Raw genomic sequence first — 24,872 nt, forward strand, 5'->3', positions numbered from 1 at the left:
CCTGCTTCACTTCCTGACTCTGTGTTCCTGCCTTCAGTTCCTGACTCTGGGCTCCTGCCTTCAGTTCCTGACTCTGTGTTCCTGCCTTCAGTTCCTGACTCTGTGCTCCTGCCTTCAGTTCCTGACTCTGGGCTCCTGCCTTCAGCTCCTGACTCTGGGCTCCTGCCTTCAGTTCCTGACTCTGTGTTCCTGCCTTCAGTTCCTGACTCTGTGCTCCTGCCTTCAGTTCCTGACTCTGGGCTCCTGCCTTCAGTTCCTGACTCTGAGCTCCTGCCTTCAGTTCCTGACTCTGTGTTCCTGCCTTCAGTTTCTGACTTCCCTCTGTGAAAGACTACGACCTGAGAGTGGCAAGGTAACATAAACCCTTTTCCCCCAGTTGCTTTTGGCTCTGGTATTTTCTCACAAAAATAAAAACCTAACACACTGTTTATGTCAAAAATAGTCTTTCCTACAGGAGAACTTTCAAACAAACAACAACAACAACAACAACAACAAAAGCACAACAGATCTGCCAGCTATGTTCAAGGAAAAGAATAGAAATGTCTAGTACTAAAAAATATTTTAGTGAACACCACCACCATGTGAAGAAGCTAGGCAGTGTCTGCCTGGGCCTGGAGAACAGTTGCTGCTCTTGTGTGGGCTGAGTGTACAGCTCCCACCAATGAGGCAGTCCTTGTAGTATGACAGGGACACCACCAGCTGAGGAGCTGGGGAGAGACACAGAAGACTGTCCTGCACACCTGAGTGACAATAGCATAGTCTGAGGAGATAGAAATGATAGTCTCAGAGGATAAGGGGGTCTGTGATCCCTCCATACTCATAGGTGACTAAGTGACATTCCACCAGGACACTTAACACATAGGCTCTGACCTAGGCCGCCTTCCTCAGGCTGCCCCAAGGGCAACTGTGCTACACACTCTCATTGGATCATTTCCCGCCTGTCTTCAGTCACCTGGAATGGCTTCATGAGCAGTTAAGACCACACTGATGATAGGTTTCTTGGCTCCAGAAAGCTGCCCTGCTTCCTTTCCTGAGATCTTCTGGACTTTCTCTGTCTTCTGAGACCGAGGTCTTTTGGAAGCCTTTTCTCGATCATCTTCTTTATACGTCTTTTCTAGCTCAACATCTGACTCGTTACCTAGGGAGAAAATACCAATATGCATTAGCTATCCTTTCAAACAAGTTGGAAAGGAAATATGACTTTTACCAGAGGTGATGGCAAAGAAGATGCTTCTGTTCTTCTTCCCTCCATCCTCATACCCACCCCATTCTTTCTCTTTCTGGCCCACAATGCCAGGCAGGAGATTGTGCTGTCTCATTTAACATTGTTGGCTCTTCACACACTCAATGCAAAGCATGTTCACTGTATCCAGGTCAAACTGGATACCAGGAATGCACTGCTGGACAAAGCAGCACAGACCCAGGGCTCATTTTCATGACGCATCATTCATATCAACACTGCAGATGAAATTATCTGAGATTCACAGTCCAAGAAAATTCTTCTCTTAATCAACTTATACTTCCCAGGCACAGCCCCTGACACAGGCATGGTAGACACAGAACAGGAACATACCAAGCCCTCAAGGGCCTCCACCCCAGAGCAGACAAAGAGATAACAGGTATGATCAAGAGCAGTCTCTGTCCTGTGTTGCCTGAAAGAAGAGTATGGAACAGGACGGAAGAGACTACGTGATTGGTCAAAAAGGGTTTACGGTTGTGTTAGCTATGGCTGAATGAAAGAGTAAGGGTTAATGAAGTATTGGATGGGAAAGACAGAGAACCAGTGATGACGAAATAGCTGTGTGGTCTCAGGAATGTGTGTGATAAAAAAACACCAGTGCTACAGTCTAACAAAGGAAGACAAAGGCAAAGGAAAAATACTGGGCTGAGCATCCTGGTGGCCACACCTTCATGAGAAAGGAAAGGGTGACCAAAACAGAGAGTAAGAAGCAAATCCCAAAAGACCAAGAATGCTGTGAAAGCCTCAGTCTCCCTTTGGTGAGGACATGGAGGCCAGTCAACCTGCACTACGAAAGATATAGACATGCCTGGCCTGGCTCTGCTGGAGACTCCTGGGATATGGAGTGATTGTCATATTTTTTGATGGCTCAAAGGAAGATGGTAGGTCCAGGTTTTTAGCAGGGGCTGTTGTTTCTCAAGGCTGGTTGCCACTTGACCTTTCTTAAGACAATGGGAAGCCAAGAAAAACATATTTATGGTATCACAGGACCTGTTGGCTCCTATACGCATCTCTTGAAGGTAATGGTGAGCCACTGAAGCCACCTAATCCAAGGAATAGCAGGGTCAGCTTAATGATTTACATACATGCCATGTTTTGGAGTACAAAATAAACGGGTTCACATACGATTCGAAGCATCGCAGAACAATCAGAATCACTGCAGAACAATGCGCTGTATCAGTCGCAGACATAAAACAGCAGCCATTGCAGGTCCAACTTTGGCCCTAGCCTAAGGAGTAGGAATTGGCTCAATACCAGTGATGAACAAAGGAGTGCCCTAGAAGCAAATACCTGAACAGTCCCAAGTGAAATAAAACAGAAGGAAGGTAGGGAGAGAGAGCTTTATTAGAATCACCATGTCTGAAATGAAGCGCCTGAGGAGGTCTGGAGGAACACTGGGAGTGATTCTACACACTTCTGTATGAGACATGAGTATAGGGGACAGACAAGGGATGCGGCACAGGTAAGCATACAGCTAGAGGTGAAGACGGGTGTTGGAAAGTACAGAAATATATAGGTCTATCAGGAAGACGTGATTGAAACCAGGAGTCATTGAGGCCATGGCAGCTGGGGGACAGGCAGAAATCAGTCTTCGGTGCTTCTTACATCTCAAGTCAGTCCCAGCCAGCCCGACACAAACTACCAATAAATATACAACCAACAACCTAGAGGAGAGTGAATTTTTAGTAAGCCATGCTGGCGGAGGTGAAGCTAAAAAGACAAAGTGACCAAACCAAGCATTCACACTGTGTCTCATAAACCAACACAGTGTTTGCCAGGCTCCTGGACCATGGGCAGATCTGCAGGAAACAGTGTGGGTTAGTCTCTAACAGAATAGCATTAGTTTTAAATATATTAACAACAAACAAAAGAGGAAGATGATAGGAGGTATCAGGAATCAGAATCGTATGTTGCTCTCCAAGGCCCATAGTCAAGGACCAGTACTACACGAATACCTTCAGACCCTGAAGCCACAGGATGGGCACAGCACCTGGTCTCCAAGGCTGCTGGTAAAGCCTACAGGGTGCGAAGCTTGCTACGCAAAATGTCTCACAGCAATTTTTGCTTTGTTTTATTTTTTAGTGGCTGTAACAAAAACATTTCCAAAGGCCTACAAATTGTCTGCATTACAGAAGTCTTTCTGTCGCCTAGATATCGGGTGATGCATGCACATAAATACTACAGCAGGATATTTCGGATGCTATAAAAAGGTAGAACAACAACATTTAATGGATTTTTCTTTTTTTGCTTGTAAAATGATGTCTCACTCTATAACAGAATTCACCATGGGATACGATTCAATATGTGGGTGATATGCCAAGAATAGATATGTTGACACAAAAAAGAGACCTGAGAACCTGAGCTTACCAGAAGCTTAGCCTGGTTAACAATATAAATCCACAACAAGCAAACAAGGGCACACACTGTCAACCAGGGTAAAAACAGATGAAGAGGTCCCAGCCGCAGCAGTAGGCACCAGCTGTACATACTACAGAAATGGGTACAGCAGTTGGGGGCTGGCAGTAGGTGAAGGCTAGAAAACTCACGTCGGATTAAGAAGCAAATGGAGGGGCCTGAGTTGGCCTAGGTAGAGAAGAGACCATGAAATCATCTCTCACCTTGACTACTGCAGCTAGCAGCTACTGATTCCCTCCTGGCTACTCTGTGGTCAAGCCGTTGGTATGCACCTCGGTTGGTTATTTTCCCCATCACTGTGGCAAACCAGCTATCAAAGGCAGCTTTAAGTAATAAGGAGTTTGTTTTAACTAATAGTTCGGTCCACCATAGCAGAAAAGGTATGGAGACAGGGCTTGCTCCAACACACAGTGATGGGAGTGTAAGGTGTGTGGTCATATGACTATGCCAGGCAGAAAGCCGAGAATTCTGACCAAGCCTGGTAACCATCAAAGGTCACCACCAAGCACTCTCTCACCTCTGCCAGCCATGCCCCAACTCCAAGGCTACACACTGCCATTCCACCTTCTCTAGAAAGGCCACTTCCCTTTGTAGGAACTGAGAATACACTGCAGCACCTGAAGAGTCTGAATGTCAGGGCTGCAGGAGCAGGTCTTGGCCAGTGCAGCGCTGAGAGAAGGATGCCAGGGTTTTCTGAAAGCACTTTTCTTCCTTAGTAAGCAAAACATTGCCCACAGACCTCACCAGGCTCACTTGTGGAACTGTAGCAAGCACTAACCCATATAAGAAGTCACGTAAAAGCTTCTTTCAATACACTGATGTTTATAAAGGAAAAAGCAGGACACACAGCAGTGTCACTGAGTCCTAGACTACTGACCTCAGACAGCTTGTTCTTATTTAAGAGTTTTATTCTTATTTAAACTTGTTTGTAACTGGTGTCTCTAGTAAGATCTTTACACCACCCTCCATCTTAGCTCCTGAGTGAACCATTCTACAATCCAAACCTATTTGAGTTACTGTCTTACTTGGGCCCTTTAATGGCCACCCTCCTGCCTCCATCAGCAGATAGGATGAAAGTCTGCGAGAACTACCATAAACCATCTGTCACACTACCCCCTGAGGCCAAGGCCTTGACTCCCAAGCAACACCCTCACATGCACATCTTCTCCCCCTCATGGCTTTAACAACATGGGCCACAAATTGACTGTACAACCATGACACATTTAGTCCCTGGACCTACTTATCTTCCATGACTAACTACTATATTCAGAGGGTGGCTGTTCCCTAAAGACTCATATGCTGAAATCTTAGACCAGGAGTAAATGGTGTTGAGAGGTAGCAGCGGGGAAAGGTAAAGAAGTAAGAGATCAGAATAAAAAAAGGGCTGCTATAAATAAGAATGAAATAGTGACACTTGCATAAAAATGAATGGGCTGAAGGATACTGTGCTAAGTGAGATAAGCCAGACTCAGAAAGATAAGTAGTACATATTTTCTCTCATGAGTGTGTGTATAGATATGTTTATAAGTATGTATACAATTGTGTGTGTGTGTGTGTGTGTGTGTGTGTGTGTGTGTGTGTGTAGAGGGGGACATGAAAAAAAAGAGATAATGGGGGAAGGAAGAAACAGAGGAAAATAGGAAAAAGAAAGAGAGGAAGATAGAGACATTATACTTCATGTTAACTCCCATCTCTCTCATATGTAGAATATATATATATTAAATATATACACATAAATTATATATATATATATATATATATATATATATATATATATATGACATGAAAGTGGAAGAAAGACTATTTGAGGAAAGGAAGGGGACTAGTAAGAGGAGGGGAAATAAATATGATCAAGGTACAGTGTGTGTGCAAGTATGAAAATGCCATAATGAAGTCCACAAGATTTTTTTTTTTTTTTGCTGACTCACAAAATTAACTGGAAGAAAACCTAAAGGGCAAATTTGTACTTTCTGAGAGAATCATACTCCCTTTTGTAGACACTGCTTTTTACTCTATTCTATTTGGGTTTTTAATGCCTCTACCTCCCTCCCAACTCCCAACCCTAGGTAGGAAAGAAAGAAGGTTAGAAGGGAAAGGGAAGCAGGTCTTTTTAGACTTAGTTCCAACTGATAGGGTCTTCAATTTCTTTGGGAAAATACCAATCTCAGTTGTCAGGATATCTAGCCATCCAGCAACAGCAAACAGCAAACGCAGCAGGATAAACGAGCAGCCTTCCTCCTCCTCCTCCGTCCATCTCCTGAAAGCCCCTCCCTCTCTCTGGGCTCTGATATTTATACATTCCCAGAGTATTCAGAATTCCACTACCTGCAGCTGGCATAGACCACACTCCACACGAGGCAATTAACAACTGTGGACAAACTAAAGTAGCCCAATATCCCACACTTGGGGTTAAAACAAAATCCTGTTTGTATAACATAACTGAATTTTTAAAGAAACCAAAACTTCCACTATCCCCTTCAGTGCTCCCGGGTGCTCACCACTCTCTGACATACCCTTCACTTATATGTCCCTTACCACATACAAATGGCCTGCACACAACTTAAGCAGTCACTGAGGTGGAGCCAGCACCAGTCACTCTGTCACAGGCTGCTCACACCACCATCCCTCCTACTGGTCAGGAGCACTACTGAGAATAGGCCTGTCACTGGTAACCTCTTTCTCAACTGTCTCCTAGTAAAACAGAAGCTCAGTGAGGTCAGCATGGTTCAGCCCACTCCACTCAGCAACCTCCACGGTGCCCAACACACAACAAAGTAGGAAGAGATACTCAACAAAGCAGAGACAGACAAGAAGAGCTACAAATCTCAGATGAGGAAAGTCATTCATTCCTTAACTGATTAACAAGGAAGGGTCACCAGGTGTCCAGCCCTACATGGGATTCTAGGGACCTGGAACAGGGCCAGGCCTATTGCCCATCCTCTGGCAGCTCAGAAGCAACCATGAGTAACAATGACTAGACCCCAGGCATGCAGCACACTGTACTTGCCATTGTCTCTGTCCCCTCTGCCCTTGAGGACTACTAACAGTTCCTTAAAGAGATTAAAAAAGAAACGACATAGCTGAGATGCTCCCTGAAGTGGCAAACCAGCATTGTGTGTAAATCTGCTCAACTGCCAAGCAAACATGTCCCACTGTCCTCTCTGTCCTCTGAAACTGTGCAAAGCAGACCATTAGACAAAGTACATGAAGAGGAGTCAATTGCATGAGGAGCTCAGAATGGGACAAGACTGTGCTCAAATTGCTATTTGATCTATATAATAGAAATCTAACAGAACACATGCCAAAGACAATAGGGGACTAGCTGATATACCGGAATAGTGGGTCTCAACCCTTTTATACAGGGATCCTAATGTTGTGATGACCCCCAGACATAAAAGTATTCTGCTGCTACTTCATAAGTGTAACTTTGCTACTGTTGTGAATCGCAGTGTATAGATCTAATATGTGGCCCCAAGAGGTTCATGACTTACAGACTGAGAACCGTTGCACTGGACCGTGATTGCCACAACCATCGCTGCTGTCGCTAGAAAGCTGGCCGGCTTACAGGCAGTTCGAATACTGCAGCTGCTAAGCATCTCCTCCCAAGCCCAGTTCACTCCGGCAGGCCCAGGCCATCTGTGCTTAAGGCTAATTTGGCCAGAATAAAGACTGGCATTTGCTCTCTGAGGCTTCAGTCGAGTCTCCACAAACAGCAAGAAGCTATTTGCTCCTAATCACTTTATGCAGATGAGCAGCCCCACTGGAGCCTGGGCGAAAGCCTGCCCAGCTCTCAAATGCACAGCTGGCTCCTAGAGCAACAGATGCAGGGCCAGGGCCAGGCGTTCTCAGGACCAATAAGGCTGTCTATGGTATTCCCAACTCTTCCAGCCCATCAACCATGTTCCTTGTTTTGAAGAGGCAATTCTCTGTTCAGCAGACAAGTGTTTATTTTCCCCAGCACAGAGGAAGATTGAACCCTAAAGTCATTCCCTCCTCAAGATGACAAGGCACCAGACAGAGTGAGAAACTCCTCATCTGAAATCCAGGCTCACAGGCTAGTGCCAACAAGAAATTTGGGACAATTACTCCTGTTCAAGAGAATGCCTGACTGACACCTTTCTCCCTCAGTATAGGAAGGGTGCCTGATGAGGAACGGCTGAAGAGCTGACAAGCTGATGACTGTCTGTCTGTCTATTTTTGTTATGAGTGGTTTTTCCTGCCTGTATATATGTGAACCACGTGCATGCAATGCCCACAGAAGCATCGGATGTCCCAGTATGAGAGTTATAGATGGTTTTGAGTTGCCACGTGGGTGTGGGGCAGAGGACCCAGGTCCTCTGGAAGAGCAGCTACTGCTCTTAACCAGTGAGCATCACTCCAGCCCCAAGCTGCTGTCTTGTAAGAACCACATCCAAGTTCCAGAAATAAAGACAGCACAGGCAGCTGAGGTGTGCAGTGCTCTGCGGTAGACACATGTGTAGGTATACTGTGATGTTGTTTGAAGCTCCAGGGCTTCTAAAGGTCAACATGCTAAAAGCTTTGTCTCCAGCCTGCAGCACAGTGGGGGGGGGGGGGAGGAACTTCTAAGAGGAGAGAGAGAGGTCTAGTGACAAGTCAGGTCAGTGGGATGAGCCCCAGCCAAGGATTCTGAGTCTTTTTGCTTCTGGCTACCACAAGTTAAGTAGCTGTGTTCTCCCAAATGATCCCCCCATGGTGTACTGTCTCATCACAGGCCCCAAAGCAGCAGAGTCAAATGACCATCGATTAAAACTTCAGAGGCTATAAACCAAAATAAACCTTTCCTCTTTATAAGTCCAAGTATTGTATTAAAGTGACATTTAACAAATTAGCATATACAGTTAATCCTAAAGTAGGATTCTTTTCTTTCTGTTTTTGTTTTCTTTGGTTTTGTTTCTGGTTTGTTTGTTTGTTTGTTTTTTTCAAAACAGGGTTTCTCTGTATAGCCTTGGCTGTCCTGGGCTAACTTTGTAGACCAGGCTGGCTTTGAACTCACAGCGATCCACCTACCTCTGCCTCCCAAGTGCTGGGATTAAAGGCATGTGCCACCACACCTTGGCTTATTTTCAAGCTGTAATAAATGTTTAAAAATACTTTCAACAAGTTCTAGAAGATTCCCATACAAAGGTGACAGGATGTAAGTTTTAGGAGATCAATACCTAAAATCTAGCTGAGATACTTAGGATTTAGGACAAACTAGGAGATGTCAAATGCCTGCCACCTTTTTTTGGTCCCAACCGATGAGCTGTGTTATCAGAAAGGGGAGGAAGGCAATATCAACCCCATCAGCAGCTGCAGGGTTCACACTAAACACCTAGCAGTGGTCTTTGCCGTCTGCTCTTCCTGTAGTCAGTATCACAGGAGAGAGAAACCACACTGCTGTAAGGATGTCTTGGTCCCTGCAGGCAAAGCGCTGTCAAGACCTAAGACCAGAACTCAACTGTTCCTACACGCATGCATGTGCCTTTCTAGCCAATCATTTCATATGCCTTTCATCCCCCCTAAGGCTTTTATAAATCCCTGCTTTCAAAGAACAAGGTCCTTAGCCAAAGTTCCCTTGTCTATCAAATCCTATATCATACGCAGCTTTGTCAGCACACCTGGATGGCGACTTTCAAATGCTTTCTAACAGTAGAACTTTTTTACGTGACTTCCTCAGGAAATCTCAGTGTCATCAATCAATTCAGACATGCCATCCGAGGTAGAATGAAGCAGATGGGGGCCACCACTATCCTCTCACTGCCTCGCACATCTGACCTTGGTCTCTGCAGCTCCTCCCCTGAGCACTCATGAAGGACCCTGGTAGCCGTGTCAAAACTGCTGGATTAGGATGTGCCGGGGACTTGGCCAAATGTCACTGGATGTAAAAGTCAGCTTTGAGAGGACATGGCAGAGATGACCAGATACCATGTCCAGGGCCTCACAGCTGAGAGCCTGCTCTGCCTTTCCGTTGCAGCCATGGAGAGCCCTACCCACCTAAGAGCAGCATCTGCAGAATGAGTCACTGTGACACCCGCAGTGCCCTGTCACACAGTGAAGCAAGCACACATGACAGGTTCTCAGGACATGTCTGCCACATTCCAAGTCCAGCTCCGGTCTGGGCTGGAACTCGGGTCATCAACAACCTTGACTGGTTTCATTTATACGTGGTCAGACATAGTCTAAAAATTCTAGAAATAAACAACTAAGAATTTTAAGGCACTTTTATTGTAATATTATCATGATCGGTTTGTTAGCGGTGGTTGTTATTACTCTCCCTGTGTCAGACTTCTAAATCAGCCCCTATCTGGTGAAACGCCTCAGAACTATAAGCAGAACAGAACAGCAGCATGTGCAGTGCTCAGCACCACACAAGGACGGTTTGGGGCACCCACTGGGGTCTTGCAAGGCATCCCACTGAGAGTCACGTCATGCTTTAATTTGCTTTGTATTGGTGAAAGCTGTAACCCCCAGGGGTCAGCCCTGGGAGTGGGAAAAGGTTAGAGAGTAGCTGTACCTGCCTCGCCCTGCTACCCAGCCTTGTGTTTTCTCAAGTTTCTGACAACTATAACATTTAATTTCTTGACATCTGTGCAAAGTGGCTCTTCAACCCTAGCAAATTAACATAATTCTCTGTATTTCATTTCCTTTGGAAATGAAAGCATTTCAAAAAGTGATGACACTGCACAGGAGAAAGCAAACCTTAGACAAGGAAGCAGATGTTCCCGGGTGGCTTACACACCGTGCTGCAGCCTTTCCCCTGCACCAGGGCCTAGCATGACAGCATGCAGTGATGTGCCCTGGCAGAACACTAGAGGCAGCCATTGCAAAGAAGAAAAATCTAACATGTCTTTGAAGGGTAGATGACGAGAAAAGGATCCATGTACCCTGAGATTCTGTAACAGTGCCCCCGGCCCCTCTGGGCCACCCTCCATTCTTCTTTAGCCAATTCCCACCCCCAGGGATGGTGACCCAAGAGCCTCTGGCTTCAAACTGGTTCTAGCCACTGGAAGCACTAAAAGCAAAAAGAGAATAGGGTGAAGATTTATTCCCAGACTCCCTTGATGGTCACTGAGTAACTTCATCTCCACCCCCAACTGTAACGAGTAGACCCTTAGACTTTAGCACAACTGACTCCATGATGGAAGTACCACTGAGACCATAAAACTCAGCACAGAGGGAGCACCACCTGCCACAATGAAAACAAAAGCCTAATCCATCAATGTCCATAGTTCTGGGAAACTCTCTAAATGTACTAACCTTGCCTTTTGGCTTCTGTGGTTCTGCTTTTAGCTAACTGCTCTTAGCTGAAGTATGTCAACCCAGAACATGGTTTTTGTTCTTAAAAGCTCACCCTGAGAAAGACTTGGTGCTACACTGGGATCCAGAATACCCAGTATAGTTACTGTCCAGGCTAATAATGACTTTGTATTGGTTTAAACCCACCATGTTCAAGTAGGCTCCTCTAGTAGATACCTACAACTCGACCACGTGGAGTTCTGAGACCTTTCAAGCCCTTTACCTGTCAGGGCAACAAGACCCCAGTGGCTCCTCTCTACCAGCCTCATCTCCCTGAGCTTCCAGCACCATTCTGCACTGCTCGCCCATCCACCTCTCCATAAAGGCAAGCATTTTGCTGCCTCTGATGATCCCAGGTCCTCAGGAAGCTGCCCTAGACATCCAGTTCTCTTCCTTCCATCCACTCCCCTAGACAACCTTCTCACCCCAAGTTACTATTGACCCTGATGCTGAAGCCCTGACCCAGCACGCTGCCTCAACACTCTGACAGGGAGCATTCTCTTGCACACTTTCTGGCAACCAAACTTGATCCTCAACCAAAATTAACTTTTCCTGTCTACCAAACCTGCTTATCATCTCGGCTATCTTGGGATTGCCAGGTTTGCCCCTGTCAACTCAAGCGCCCAGGCCAAGAACAGCACAGCCTCCCATCTTCTCCCGTCAGCATCTCTGAAGAGAGTCCCCGTCTATCAGTCTTCACTGCTGTATCAGAAACTTCATGGTCCTAGGCAGGATCCTTGTGCCTCCTGTGCGGTTGCTGGTTCCTCTGTAACTAAACTGACACTATACCCCTCTCCCACGCTCTTCCTCAAGCCTTCAAGTATAACTTCCATTACCACACTTCACAACCCAGCTACAGGGCAGCTCCACACCACGCTTCCAGCCCTCGAGCCATGCCCTACCCACTGTCACTAGTACATGCCTGAAGTGTTACAAACTTTTATTTGAGAACTTTATGGTTCTCTGCTTAGGGGATGCCATGCAGTCATCAACTGAGATACAGACAGCAGGCACTTGATGATTCTAGGTCATAGCAGGGGTCCAAGTGCTCCCATTCCACTTGGCACCTTAGGGGTAAGCATGCGTACACCCACACATTTAGTTTCAGCTCTGCTGAGTGTTCCCCACACTTGCACAAAGAAAGCTGTGGCAGTTACTCTTCATTGTTCATTTGATTGAATCATATAGGAGATCTCACTCCCTCCTCCCCACCCGTGTGTGTGTGTGTGTGTGTGTGTGTGTGTGTGTGTGTGTGTGTGTGTTTCTAAAGAGGACTGATTGAACAAGGAGACCCACCCTGAATGTGGGCCCATCTGTTTCACTGGTTTGGGATCTGAACTGAATAAAAATGGGGAAAAGAGAGACTGAGCAGCAACCTGATCACTCAGCATCCTGGTCCACCCAGATGTGAGCCAGCAGCTCACCATGACACCATGACAGACTGCACCCTTTCAGACTGAAAGCAAAACCAACCCTGCCTTGAGCCACTCTCCATAAGGTGCTCTTCGCAGCAGTGTGGTAACCAATACAGAAGGACTAGGCTGCCACACCCCTTAAGTGTGCTCCTTTTGTAAGTGTGCTCCTTTTGTACAGGTGCCTTCCAGCTCTTTGCTGCCACCCCTCCCCTGCCACTGTGGTCTTTGTTCCCAACTCTACACACATACAAAAGACAGGCTGTCAACCCTTTAACTCCCCACAGCAAGTCACAGAGTGCTTTGCATGTCACATGTCTCCAGGACCAGTGTGCCACAGTTTGTAGGCATTAGTTTATGTGCATTCCTATAGGATTAGCATTGCACTGATATTCTAAAGTCCCTATTCTAAATTTCCCCAGAACTAATTAAATCTCAGAGTACCCTAAAGAGTTGAATTATCAGCCACACTGATGAAAGCCCCAGAACAGTTGTCGGAACAGCAGACTGATAAGGGATTAGATTCTGGGACTGTGGCACCAGTTTGTTCCACCCTGCTAATACAGCAGTTTAGGAAGCTTCAGGGCCTCTCTCTAACCTGCTGAATATGCATCATTCTTCCCCTCTTCCCGCAGGCCTTCTCACACCTCCCTGGCTCTCTTGTGATGAAAGACAAGTGAGGCTTGCTTCTAGCAGCTTCCACAGGAGATTCTGAAGAAGGAGGGGCAGAGGCCTCCAGGTGGCCTGCTCCTCCCCACACACTATATACTCACTGAGTGCACCACCCAGGCCTCCTGCCTCCCCTCCAGGTTTGGCACACACCATCGAGCAGCAAATGCCTATCCACCTTTGTCACTTCCTCCCCTGCTGCCAGAGCATGCTAGATAGAGATGGCAGGCACTCAGCCCACAAAGCACTCCTGCAGAAAACTCCCACCATATCCCACTAGAGGTACTGTACTACCCTCCAAATGGGCTTCATTCCTCCATTGCAGCTCATGTGTCTGCACCCCTGTTCTGCTCCCCAGACACTGAGCTGCTCAAAGCACCGGACTTATCTAACTCAGTTTGATCCGCCCAGTCTCCCTCGGCACCCAACAGCAGCAGCAGTAAGCCCAGTGGTAAACAGAGGAAGGACTGTGTGTGCTATGAAGCCTCACTTAGCGCTGGGCTACAGTAGACATCCTCAACATCTGGGAAGTCCGGGCAGTTTGCTGAAGGGCTGCCAGCCCTGGACCATCATCCATTCCAGGACCTCTCAGCTCTTGAGAGACTACCACAGGGACACAGAACAGCCCTTCAGACCACTGTACAGCAGCTGCTTGTGTCAGATCCACAGGAAAATCCATTCCCCCAAATTCTGGGGCCCCATTTCTCCCTGCCAAAGGAGACATTTTGTCATCGCTATCAAAAGGGACAGATGGCTATTTTTGTTTCCTATTAATATACCAAAGTGCATGCTGGCCTTTAGGCTCGCCCAGAATCACAAGTACCTGTGGCTCTCCCAGCTCTTCTTACCCTGCTCCTTACCTAAACTCTCCAGCTCATGGGCTTCTCTTCCCACGGCTTCTTACTCCCACATAATGCTGCTGTTCTGCCATGAGCTACCTTGCTAGCTCACTAGCATGCGCTCTCTCTCTCTCTCTCTCTCTCTCTCTCTCTCTCTCTCTCTCTCTCTCTCATTCTCCCCCTCCCTCCCTCCCTCCTCCACTTTCTTCCTCCCTCCTCTCTTATTAATCTTTCTCTTCTGTTCTTCCTCTCCACGCCTCTGCCTCTTCTCATGGTCCTGTCCATCCTGTGGGCCGTGTTCAGTTTTCTACTTTCTCTCTCTGCTCTGTACTCTTCCAGATGCCTTTAGCTATACTCTCCCTCATCTCTACAATACTAACCTTCCCTTCAGACATACTTGGGAGGGGTTGGTCATTTTCTCAGTTCATAAATCTGGTGCTGAAACCCTCAGTTTATCTACACTTGCATCTCTGTTCAATAAAGCCCCATGGCAGGAGCTGCATTACATCCAACCCAGCCCTGGCCTGTCTACACTGGGAGAAAGCAGGCAGCCCCTTGAAATCCAGACAGTAGCATGATCATTGATTTGCTCCTGCTGCCTCCAGCATGGTCCAGCAGGCCTCCACTGCACAGTCATCAGCACACTCAGCATTCAGTTGGCTCCAAGACGCTGACAGAGCCTTCTTTTCAAAAGTGTTAGTACAAAATCTTCTGGGGTAACACTTAGCAAGTACCCCAGATCCTTCCAAAGGCGCCCAAGTGTCCTCTGCTTCCTAAGAGCCACAGAACAGCAGCAACAGATGAGGTGACTGCAGTGCCAGCCCTGCTTCTCACTAGCTCATACATCCACCGTCAGGCTAAAGGATCAACAGGACTAGAGGTTTGAACTCATGGGAGCCTGCGGGGAGACAGGGAGAACAATCAAGATCAGCAACGCAGGATGCTGCTTCCTCGAGACTGTGACTGGATCATGGGAGTCTCAGAGACCCAGACTCAACTTCTCACTTCTACAACGCTCTCTCCACCCAGCCTTAGGAAATTCCTAAGCAGACTCTCCATTTCTTTTTTTTTATGTATATTTTATTTACTATAATTTATTCACATTACATCCCAATTGTTATCCCCTCCCTCTTATCTTCCATTCTCACCCTCCCTCCCTCCCTCTTCTGCCTATTCCCCTCCTCTAGACCACTGATGGGTGGGGCAGGGGGCCCTCCTACCCTAACTGTCTGGCTCATCAGGATAGCCTGCATCCCCTTCCTCTGTGTGCCCGCTAGGCCGTCTTGCCCAGGGACAGTGACCTAATCATGGAACCCGAGTCAAGTGTTCCAAGACAATAATACCCTAAAGCCTCCCCTATGCTCCCAGCTCTAGGTGTCCCATCCCTTCCTCCAAGCAACACTGGGGATAACTATGAACTCTGGGCAAAGGATCAGAGGCCTCTGTCTCCACAGACCTGCACCCTCACCCTCAGCAGCACAGCCTAAGTGGCAGGCACTGTACTTGTCTGAAGGACCAGAAGAGGACAGGATAGCTGGCTACTGTGGCTGAGAGGACTTTGCAAGGGGAAAACATTGAAACAATCTAGAAGATATGTACTAGCAAGAAATGAAAAGTGCCAGTGGACTGTGACAAATAGCCCAGTCTCAGACGACGGTGCGAAAGGCCAGGCAAAGTATGGTGGGGCATGGGAGAAGCTTCGGCAACAGGCACAGGTCCCTCTTTGCTCTGCATACTCTGGGAAGAACCCATTCTTAGATCCAGAAGAAGAACCAGAAAGACAGTGATTGGTCTAAAACCAATGTGACTTCTACATGGAGATGACAAAAGACTGGGGGGGGGGGGGGTTTCAAAGGCCAAGAATCCAGCAGTTTCTGGAAGGACAGGTCAACAAAGCCACTGGAAGATGTGGAGATGGGTGAAAAGAAGAGGCTACAGTGAGTCTGGAGTTTCTGCCAGCGAGGAGTGGTAATCCTGGAAGCCTGGATTGGAAAGGAATATCTAAGCCAGGAGGTAGGAAAAGCTGGGGAGAAAGAACTGCAGCATCTGCATAGCCAATTGAAGTGTGTGTACAGCGCCAGCTGTCTGCATCAGGAACCTAGCCCTGCACAAGTTCCAAGTAATACAGGGAAGGATGCACAAGAACAGAGAGAAGTCGGGGGTTTCTGGAAAGCCCAGGCTGAGCACAGGAAAGAGGATGCTGGCACTGAGCCTGGAAGAAGCAGCTTGACCTCTTGATGTAGAGTAGAGATGACAGGAGTTGGCTGCTACCAGAGAGGGCAGGTGTCCCAAAGAGAAGGACTCAGTGCTGTGCCGCTGCCCACTGGCTTAGGGGCTGGCAGCATTCTATGTCAGCTGAAAGATGAACAGTTCTTCAGAGGGAAGGGAAAGGAGTTCCTGACACAGAAGAAGAGATGGCAGCTACAGAATTCTCTTCATGTCCGGCATGTAGCAGCTTCTGCCCGAGGAGGATCGGTGCATCCCCTCAAAAGATAAAGACTGAGCACCTGCTGCAGGGCCAGCACTGCTCCAAATACTGCAGAGCAGGGACATGACATGCCCACAGAGCAAGCAAGCCAAAGGTCTGTTTATAGCGAACCCGCCAACACCAACAGTTTATCTCAGGATATTGATGAAGAAAAAGAATATGAAGATGGTTTGATTTGGTCCACAGGGAAGCAGGGCCCCCACAGAATGGAATTCTACCTTCTAAGCCACAGGCTCATAGTAGACAAGCTCAGAAACTGGCCACACGGAGGGGTGCACACAGAATAGAGAGAAGCCAGGAGCTTCCAGGTGGCCTAGGCTGAGCACAGAAAGGGACAGTGGGGCTGCTCCCTGTGACTTAGACATAAGCAGGAGTTGGATAACATAGAAGGCAGGTGTCCCAAGGAAAAGGCCCCAATGTTGTGTTAGTGCCACACTGTCTTAGGGGCTGCCGGCATTCTATGATGTCTATGAATAGCATTCAGAGAGAAAGTACAAAGGACACCTCAAAACCACAGGACGGCATGCAGGTGAGCAGGTAAGAGCATGGGACACCGCAGCCTCAGAAGCCATTGTATACGGATGGTGGAATGATGGAGGGAGAGGAAGGACAGCAGCCAGGCTGCAGGTAACTGGGCAGGTGGCATAGAGTGAATGGTGGTAGGTGTCCTGGGAGGGCTGTCCTGAGGGCAGGGACAGGGACTGTCTTCAGGGCAGAGACAAGGTGGCCTCATGTTCTGGAAAGACACAGCTATTGATGGAGAGCAACCATTTTAATGGGGGAGGGGGATACCCAAGCAACCAAACTCAAACTCTGGAAGGAAATGGAACCTCACTTTAGTTTTCTGACCTTCCAACACTCTGTGTGTCTTACAATACTTATAACATTGTTCCAGCAATATACACACCTGAGCCAAAGTGCTCGACTAATTAACACATCAGAGAGATAGGCTGTCTGCCTAGGTTTTCTCCCTGTGAAACTGAGGCAGAAACAGAAAACACATCAAGAGCTTCTATGAAGAGGAAAGGACTGATACTTGTAGGGCACTAAATCCAATAGCTGAGCCATAGCAGGAATGCTATAAATGCTTATTGACTTTAAAATTACAGCCAGTTGGTAAGCGAGTGGTAATTTATCATAAATGTATCCTCAACATGTCTGTGAGCCACTGGTGTGCATGGAGTGAGGAGGGGAATGGGAGAATGGATCTGAGCTCTTGCCAGAGACAGTGGCGGGAACGAGGGGACCCACTACACAAGGACAACAGAGGATAAAGACATGGGCTACAGAAGCATTCAGCAGGAACAGTCGGCCTCCCGTGCATAGAGACAGTGAGGAATGGTTGAGACTGAGACATCAGTATGGCGGGGACAGGTACCAAGACAGATGCAGAGAGCACCTCCACAAACAGATGAGAGATTCCCACTACACACTGCAGAGCCCTAGGTACCCGTACAACACCCACCCCGAAGCACAGGCAAGCAGGATATTCATAGGATGCCACCCATTTATAAAGATGAACTTGGCCATGAGTAGAGGCCCTGTGCAATCTTTAGGATGGTCACCAAACAAGCACTTTCAGTTCTCTTCCACACTGTGATCATGGCTGTAATACAGGCAATTTAAGATTAGGTAAGGCCGTATGATCCATCCTGGCCAATAAACCGTGTGGGCAGAAATGACAGGTGTTACTCCTAGGCTATAGTGAAAACTCCCAGGGCACTCTCTTCCTTTCTAGCTCAGTGATAGGTCAAGTTCAAGATGGTGGCTCCTCACTCTGACTGGATCCACAAATCAGAAAGCAGTTGCTGGCTTCAGACCTCCTGATGCCTGGGAAGCTCTGCTCAGGAGGTGTGGTCTGACCCATGACTGTGGGTAGAATCAGGCACAGTTGTGTGCTGGGCAGAAGAGGAGGGGACTGGAGCAGACTAGGCAGGAACAATGAGAAGACAGGAAGGCTGCAGAGGCTGAGTCAGAGAGAAGAAGAAGCATGCTGGGCCACAAGCAGTTAGCTCTCAGATCAAAACATTCCATCCTACAGGGAAGCCCCTTAAGACAGAAAGAAAAGAACCTCAAAATAGCTTCAGAAAGTTCCTGAAACTGACCAGATTCAATATCCCCACCCCACCCCACCCTTCCAGAGTAAGTAACAAAGACTGCTGAGAGTCACCCTCCAACAAGCCAAGTTACAAAGAAGACTCTTAGTCAAGCCCATATGCTGAAGCAGAAACCAGCCAGCTGCCTAAAAGAGGTTTAGACCAACCAAAGCACCTGAAAAGGACACTCTTCAACCTGTTCAGCTGCCCGGAGGCTGTTCGGTATGCTCCACATTTTCCACTTTTATGAGGTGGGGTTTGGTGATGAAGCTAACTTTGGTAATTTTCACCTCCTGTGAGTAACTCCAATATTGGTTCACCAAGATGGACTTTGTTGGTATCTGCACTTTGGTCTGTCCTGGGCTCCCTATCTAGGATAAGTAGGTAGGGGTTTGGGGATGGGGGGATGAGTATGTGTGTGTCCCAAGGGAAAAGTCTGTCACCCACACACCCTCACTACCACGTGCCCAAAGCCCTGAAGAGGCTCTAGCCAGCCCAAGCACGGTAAACATGACTCTAACAGGCCTTGTCCTTCTCCCTCATTCCCTCTGCCTCGCTAAAAAACCATTAAACTACATCCCTAAAGCTAGCCACCAAGGTTTATTCCCTTATTTGGCTCCGTCCTCCTCCTGAGGCTGCCTACCAAGGCCCAGCTGAGAAGTATTGAAATCATCAAAAGCCTCCCTTGCTCACCTAATCCTACCACAGCGTTTCCCTTTTACCTTTAGAAATTGCCGCCTGCCTGTGTGCCAAGTCTATCTCCTCTACCCAGAGATGGTCCTTTGTCCCTCTCTGGGACAAATATCCCTCCCCGGTCTCCCTGGTGCTCTTCCCCTTCCTTCTCCCTCTTCTATCTCCTGTCTTTGTCTCTAATTCTCTGCCCATTGTTTCTCTGGGACAAATAAATCTCCTCTGTGCTGAGAACTTGCTCTTGGGGTCTCCTGAGCTATTATCTTTCCCTAAAATTCCCTGAGCTGTTAAGAAGGAAAAAAAAAAAAGCACTAACAGGCAGCAAAAAACAACAATAACAACAACAACAACAACAAAAAACCAGCCAGAATCCTCACTCATTTTCCCAAGGAGAAAAGTGTGGCACCCAGAGGGCTGCTGCACACACACCCTTCCCACCTGCAACCTCCCAAACGTAGCTCGGACCCATCTTCAACAAGTCTCCAGCAACTGTCACGGTCACAGGGGAAAGCGTGGAGCTGAAGTACAGTCCAAAACTCCAAGGAGACCACAGGGTGTCTTCGGGAAGATGTGGGGACTACCACGTGTTTTTCCCCCGGGATGTATTTAACATAAGCAAAGGGGAATCTTTCAGCTCTCTTTTCAGGGAATGACCCTGGAAATAACACACTTCAGAGGCTCCAAAACCACTTTCACAAACCTGACATATTGAGTTCTGTAGGCTGAAAAGTATTTTTCAAAAAACACCAGCTGTTCCTCATAACAACAGGGGAAAAAAAAAAACCGTCTCTTTTCCCAGTTCCTCTTACTATTAAAACACAGAATAAAATAAATAAATGTTGAATACATATTCAAAATGTTATTTAACTTGCCAGAGTTCAGAGGAGAGGGGGAAAAACAGTTATTTTGTTTTCTTCTAATTGTTTTAACAAGCTATAGAGTCAAGGTCAACTTCTAAAATGTCACTGAAGTGCTCTTTGTAGTGCATGTACTGGAAGAATTATGTGACTGTTTTCCAATTGTAATGCTGTGCTTAGCAGACTTGGGAGCCCTGTGCAGTGTGTGACCCTCAGGCCCAGGCAGCTGGGCATAAGGGCACGTCTACATATTTGAGAGGTATTCACCAGTACCACAGAGGAGGAAAACAGCAAGGTTTCTACCTTCTTATTAGGTATCTGTGAAATTAAAGTCCTCTTAGGTCACCAGGATCAGTAAAGGATGAGGCTATTTTCCACAAGGCTTATTACTGTGGACACTGATAATCCTGTTAGGAGGACCATGCCTGCCTGCCTGACTTGAGGCAGTGACTGCCTAATTACCACAGAGTTGACTGCAAACAGTAGGAAGCACAGGGCAGGAATGCTCTCTGCCTCCCTGAGCCAGAGATAACACTGATTTTTAAGGCAGCAATGTGGTAGCACAGGACACAGCCCGGAAGAGCAGATCTTGCTTTGTACCTCTCCCCAAATGAGTAGGAGACTCTGGAAAAACACCATAGCTAGACTTAAATTCCCCAGTAACTAAACTAGAAACGAAGTTTAGACACAGGCTGTTTTTTAACCAGTCTTAAAGGATCCCATACTGTGCTGTTCAATTAACACAGCTTTCTCAAAATGACAAAGACCAGATCAGTGAATGCCTATTGGGAGCTGGGATGTGGATAAAAGGGAAGCAACAGGTAAGCTTTGAGGGAACAGGGCAATCCTGCCATCTGCTGGTAGAACGGCTGACAAATCTGTATGGGCAACAAGTGACCTGACCCACAGCAGCACACTAGGGATCTCAATACTAGTTAGCTTTGTGTTAAGGGATGGAGACATGGAGCCATTAGGCACAGGCTTTGCAACATAAGGGCTTTTTAGACTTTGAACTGCAAGACCCGTTTTCTCTGTAGATCTAATATTTTTAACATTTCATTAACAATGCTTATTAAAAATTTCTTTCATGAATGTATTGGTTGTGTGTGTGTGTGTGTGTGCGCGCGTGCACTCGCGCGTCTGTGTGTGTGTGTGTGTGTATGAGTTTGTACTACCTTACTCCCCTGCAACAGAAGAGGTACTAGAAACAGACTGATTAATAGTGTGTGTGTGTGTGTGTCCCTATGTGTGTGTGTTTCTGTGTCCTTCTGTGTGTGTCTGTGTGTGTGTCTGTATGTGTGTGTGTATGTATGTGTGTGTGTGTGTGTGTGTGTGTGTGTGTGTGTGTATGTGTGTGTGCATGTACAATTTTTAAAAGTATGGCTAGGAGCCAGGTGTCGTGGTACATGCCTGTAATCCCAGCACTCGGGGAGGCAGAGGCAGGCAGATCTCTGAGTTTGAGACCAGCCTGATCTACAAAACAAGTTCAGGGCAGCCAAGGTTACACAGAGAAACCCCGTCTTGAAAAAAAAAAAGTATGCCTGTTTTATAAGCTTACTTGGCATATTTAACATACTTAGAAACACACACACACACACACCCCACATAGATTAAGTGGAACTATGCACAGGGTAATAATGCTCCCCTAGAAGGCACAGAGCACCTAATACCCCAGAGCAAGCAAGGGAAACCTCCCTTTGAGTTGTGGTCAGGGGTTCAAGAGAAGCCCTCCAGACGACTGCCTCTGTATGCCTGTCAGAACTTGAAGGTAAGTCCCCACTGCTGAAGATGTTGCGCACTTCAGACACAGGACCTGGAGGAATGGAGCTAGATGTGACCTAGAAGCCTCCTCTCTGAGGACTGGTTCTCATACCATCAGAAGAAGTCATACAAGCTGCCAAGGAGAAAATAAAACATAAACCAGTAGCTCAACCCCACTGCTAAGCCTATGAACTACAACAACACCGGGACCACCAACTGTTCCAATAGTGCAGTGGAACTTGGGAATAACCAACAACTGTCTAATTGGGCTTAAGGCCATTCAACAAGAGGAAATGCCTGACACTGTATCCCTGGCCAATTATCCCTGCCTTGAGAGGTCACAGACCCTAGTGGAGAAACAACTACTGCCATTTCCTTCAGTCAATATATCTTCTAGCTAATTCTAAATAGTTATCTGTATATACACAGATAAATGTAGCTCTCGCCCTTCATCAACTTCACTCTGTAGCAGCTGGAGGCTGCTATTGAGATAGACAGCTGATCAAAAAGGCAGAGAATACGTGACTTTTAGGGCGCTCACTCCCGGCTGATATATCAACACTACAACTGTAGAAGATGGGGAAGAATACTGTTAAGAGTCAAAGGACCAGGATGCCTGCTGCAAGATACTGTCTTCTAAACATGTCAGGGATGCTGCACCTGTGACACCTCAAAACTACACACATAATGACCATACCCGTTGACATGCCAGGAGGATAGAGGAAGTGTCCCAAGACGTCATTCTTACATGAAGAGCTACAGGCAGGCAAGGGACACTAGGAGAGGGAAGATCAACTTTGTCCAGAGACCTTCTCCCAATAGTTTAATCCAATGTCAGGTGATCAGTGCTAACCCTATGTGTATGAGTAACACTAAATGAACATGATAGATGCTATACACACACGTACATGTATGTAACATGTATGTAACAATAATTAAATTAGAAGAGGCCATGAGCTCCATGAAAGAGGTGAGGGAAGAGATCAAGAGGGGAGAAGAAAGTGGGAAAACTATGTAAAAATAGTATACTCATGTATGAAATTCTCCCCAAAAATAAAAAAATTTGAACATATGGTTCAGTGTGTAAGTGCACACACTGCTCTCCCAGGATATGACTTCAGTTCCCAGTGCCCATGTGGGTGGCACCAGTTAGGGCTGGAGCTGTAATTCCAGTTCTAGAAGATCCCATGTCCTCTTCTGTCTCCTATGGACACCCATGCATGTGGCAAACACTCAGAGACACACACACATATGAATACAAAATTCTAAAACCGTAAAAGAATATCTGCTAGATGGGAAAATGCAAAGAGATCCCAGAAGAGTTCTGAAAAGATGCATAGGGCTAAGAATGGAGTCTTTCCTCCTGGGCAGTGTAAAAGACATGTCACCTTCTTAGAATTTCCTGTATTATGAAAAGTTAACAACAGGGCCAGAGAGATGGCTCAGTCAGCAAAGTGCTTACTTTGCAAGCACAAGGATCAGAATTCAGCCAACACTCCACATCATTAAGAAGCTTTTTAAAAACACAGGCATGGCAGCACAACTTAGAATCTCAGCCCTGGAAGGCTGAGCTAGGATACCTGGCGTTCTCTGGCAAGGCAGCCTAGCCTGTACAGTGAGCTTGTGGTTGTCAACTGGACTGTATCTAGGATGAACTATAAATCAGAAATGGAGGGCACACCTGTAAGAGATTTCTTGCTTGGTTTGATTCAGGTGAATATATTTCTAGTCCTGATCTTTGAGGTAGGAAGACACACCTTTAATCTGGGCCATACCTTCTGCTGGAAGCCCATGGAAAGGGTATGGAAGGAGGAAGCTCTTGCTCTCTGCCTGCTTGCCCTAGCCTTGCTCGCATTTCTATTCCTTCACGGGCACTGAAGCCTACTTCTTCAGGGTTCCAGCATATACTGAAGAGCAGCTGAGAAACCCAACCTCAGAGAACTGAGCAACTCCTGGCTTCTTGGACTTTCTGCTCACAGCTAGCCATTGGTGGAGTGGCTGGACTGCAGCCTGTAAGTCATTCTAACAAATTCCCCTTTTACACAGAGAGATACTCATTCCATAAGTTGTATGAATCTAGAGATCACTGACCAACACAGAGCTCAAAGCCAGTCAGAGCTCCTGCCTAGGAGACAGGAACGGAGGATCAATAACTGAGGATACCCTGGGCCTCCACATGCACAACTGCATGTGCACGCACGCACACACACACACACACACACACAGACAATGAAGCTATAACATCCAATGCTGTTCCAAGACCTTTTTGGGCCACAAGTTGGTGGGGGCTTTCTAAGGAGAAACGGAGAAACATATATTTTCTAACTAGGCAGATCTCCAGTCAGGAATTTAACCACATGCACAGACACATGCCTAATGTGACACAGACACATTACTAAGTTCCTGTTTATAATTACACGTGAGGCACAATTGTCACTGACTGTGCCATGGCTGGCCTCAATACTGGAAGATGGGGGACTGTTCAACATGATGACACAGTAGCACATGTCACGGTCACCTGGAGTGGCGGGGAAAGGTGAAGAACAAAGATGGAAAGACAGGATCTAGGCTAGCTACATGAGTATTCACTATTTCACCCCAAATTAGACCTCGGTCTGGGAGGCAGAAAGAAAAATTCAGTAAGGTGAAAAACTGAAAGCCCTGACCCCAAGCATCTTCAGAAAAGTCAGGTGCATCTCAGGCATGGCAGGAGAAAGCTGTGGAGCCACAGCAGGCAGCATCTAATGGCAGAGAACCAGTTTGCAGAAGGATCAGGTAGAAACCAGAAAGGCCGTGCCGGTGGCCAAGGCTGCTGAAAATGCAACGATAATTAGGAAGGGCGCCAGAAAAGAGGAGGGTGTGTGTGTGTGTGTGTGTGTGTGTGTGTGTGTGTGTGTGTGTGTGTGTGTGTGTGTGTGTTTGCCTGTGGTGTGTAAAAGAGACAGGTGATGAGAGAGAGAAGCAGTCACGCAGAACAGTAGTACCCATAACCCACGTCAGTGAGGTGCAAAGCCACGGCTGTCTGAGTTTCAGGCTCAGAGATGGTATGACCTAAGCAATTTCTCTCCTAAGCAATTTCTCTCTAAAGCTTTCCAAAATGGCTTTAGGT

General features: G+C 47.0%; 1 protein-coding gene across 4 annotated transcripts in view; it reads right to left on the reverse strand.

Annotated features, from left to right (window-relative positions):
* The window catches only part of ZFAT (zinc finger and AT-hook domain containing), a 178,338-nt gene that overhangs the window by 105,595 nt on the left and 47,871 nt on the right, over window positions 1-24,872 (reverse strand). For all 4 annotated transcript variants that reach the window (XR_014773203.1, XM_084750387.1, XM_084750386.1 and 1 more), the window contains exon 4: window positions 953-1,138. Coding sequence is in view for 3 of the 4 variants with exons in the window: in XM_084750387.1 (XP_084606513.1) it covers window positions 953-1,138 (186 nt within the window). In the remaining variant the exon portion in view is untranslated. The remainder of the gene's footprint in view (window positions 1-952; window positions 1,139-24,872) is intronic.

Source organism: Acomys minous (assembly GCF_964271855.1).
Source record: "Acomys minous genome assembly, chromosome: 12".
Classification (NCBI taxonomy): domain Eukaryota; kingdom Metazoa; phylum Chordata; class Mammalia; order Rodentia; family Muridae; genus Acomys; species Acomys minous.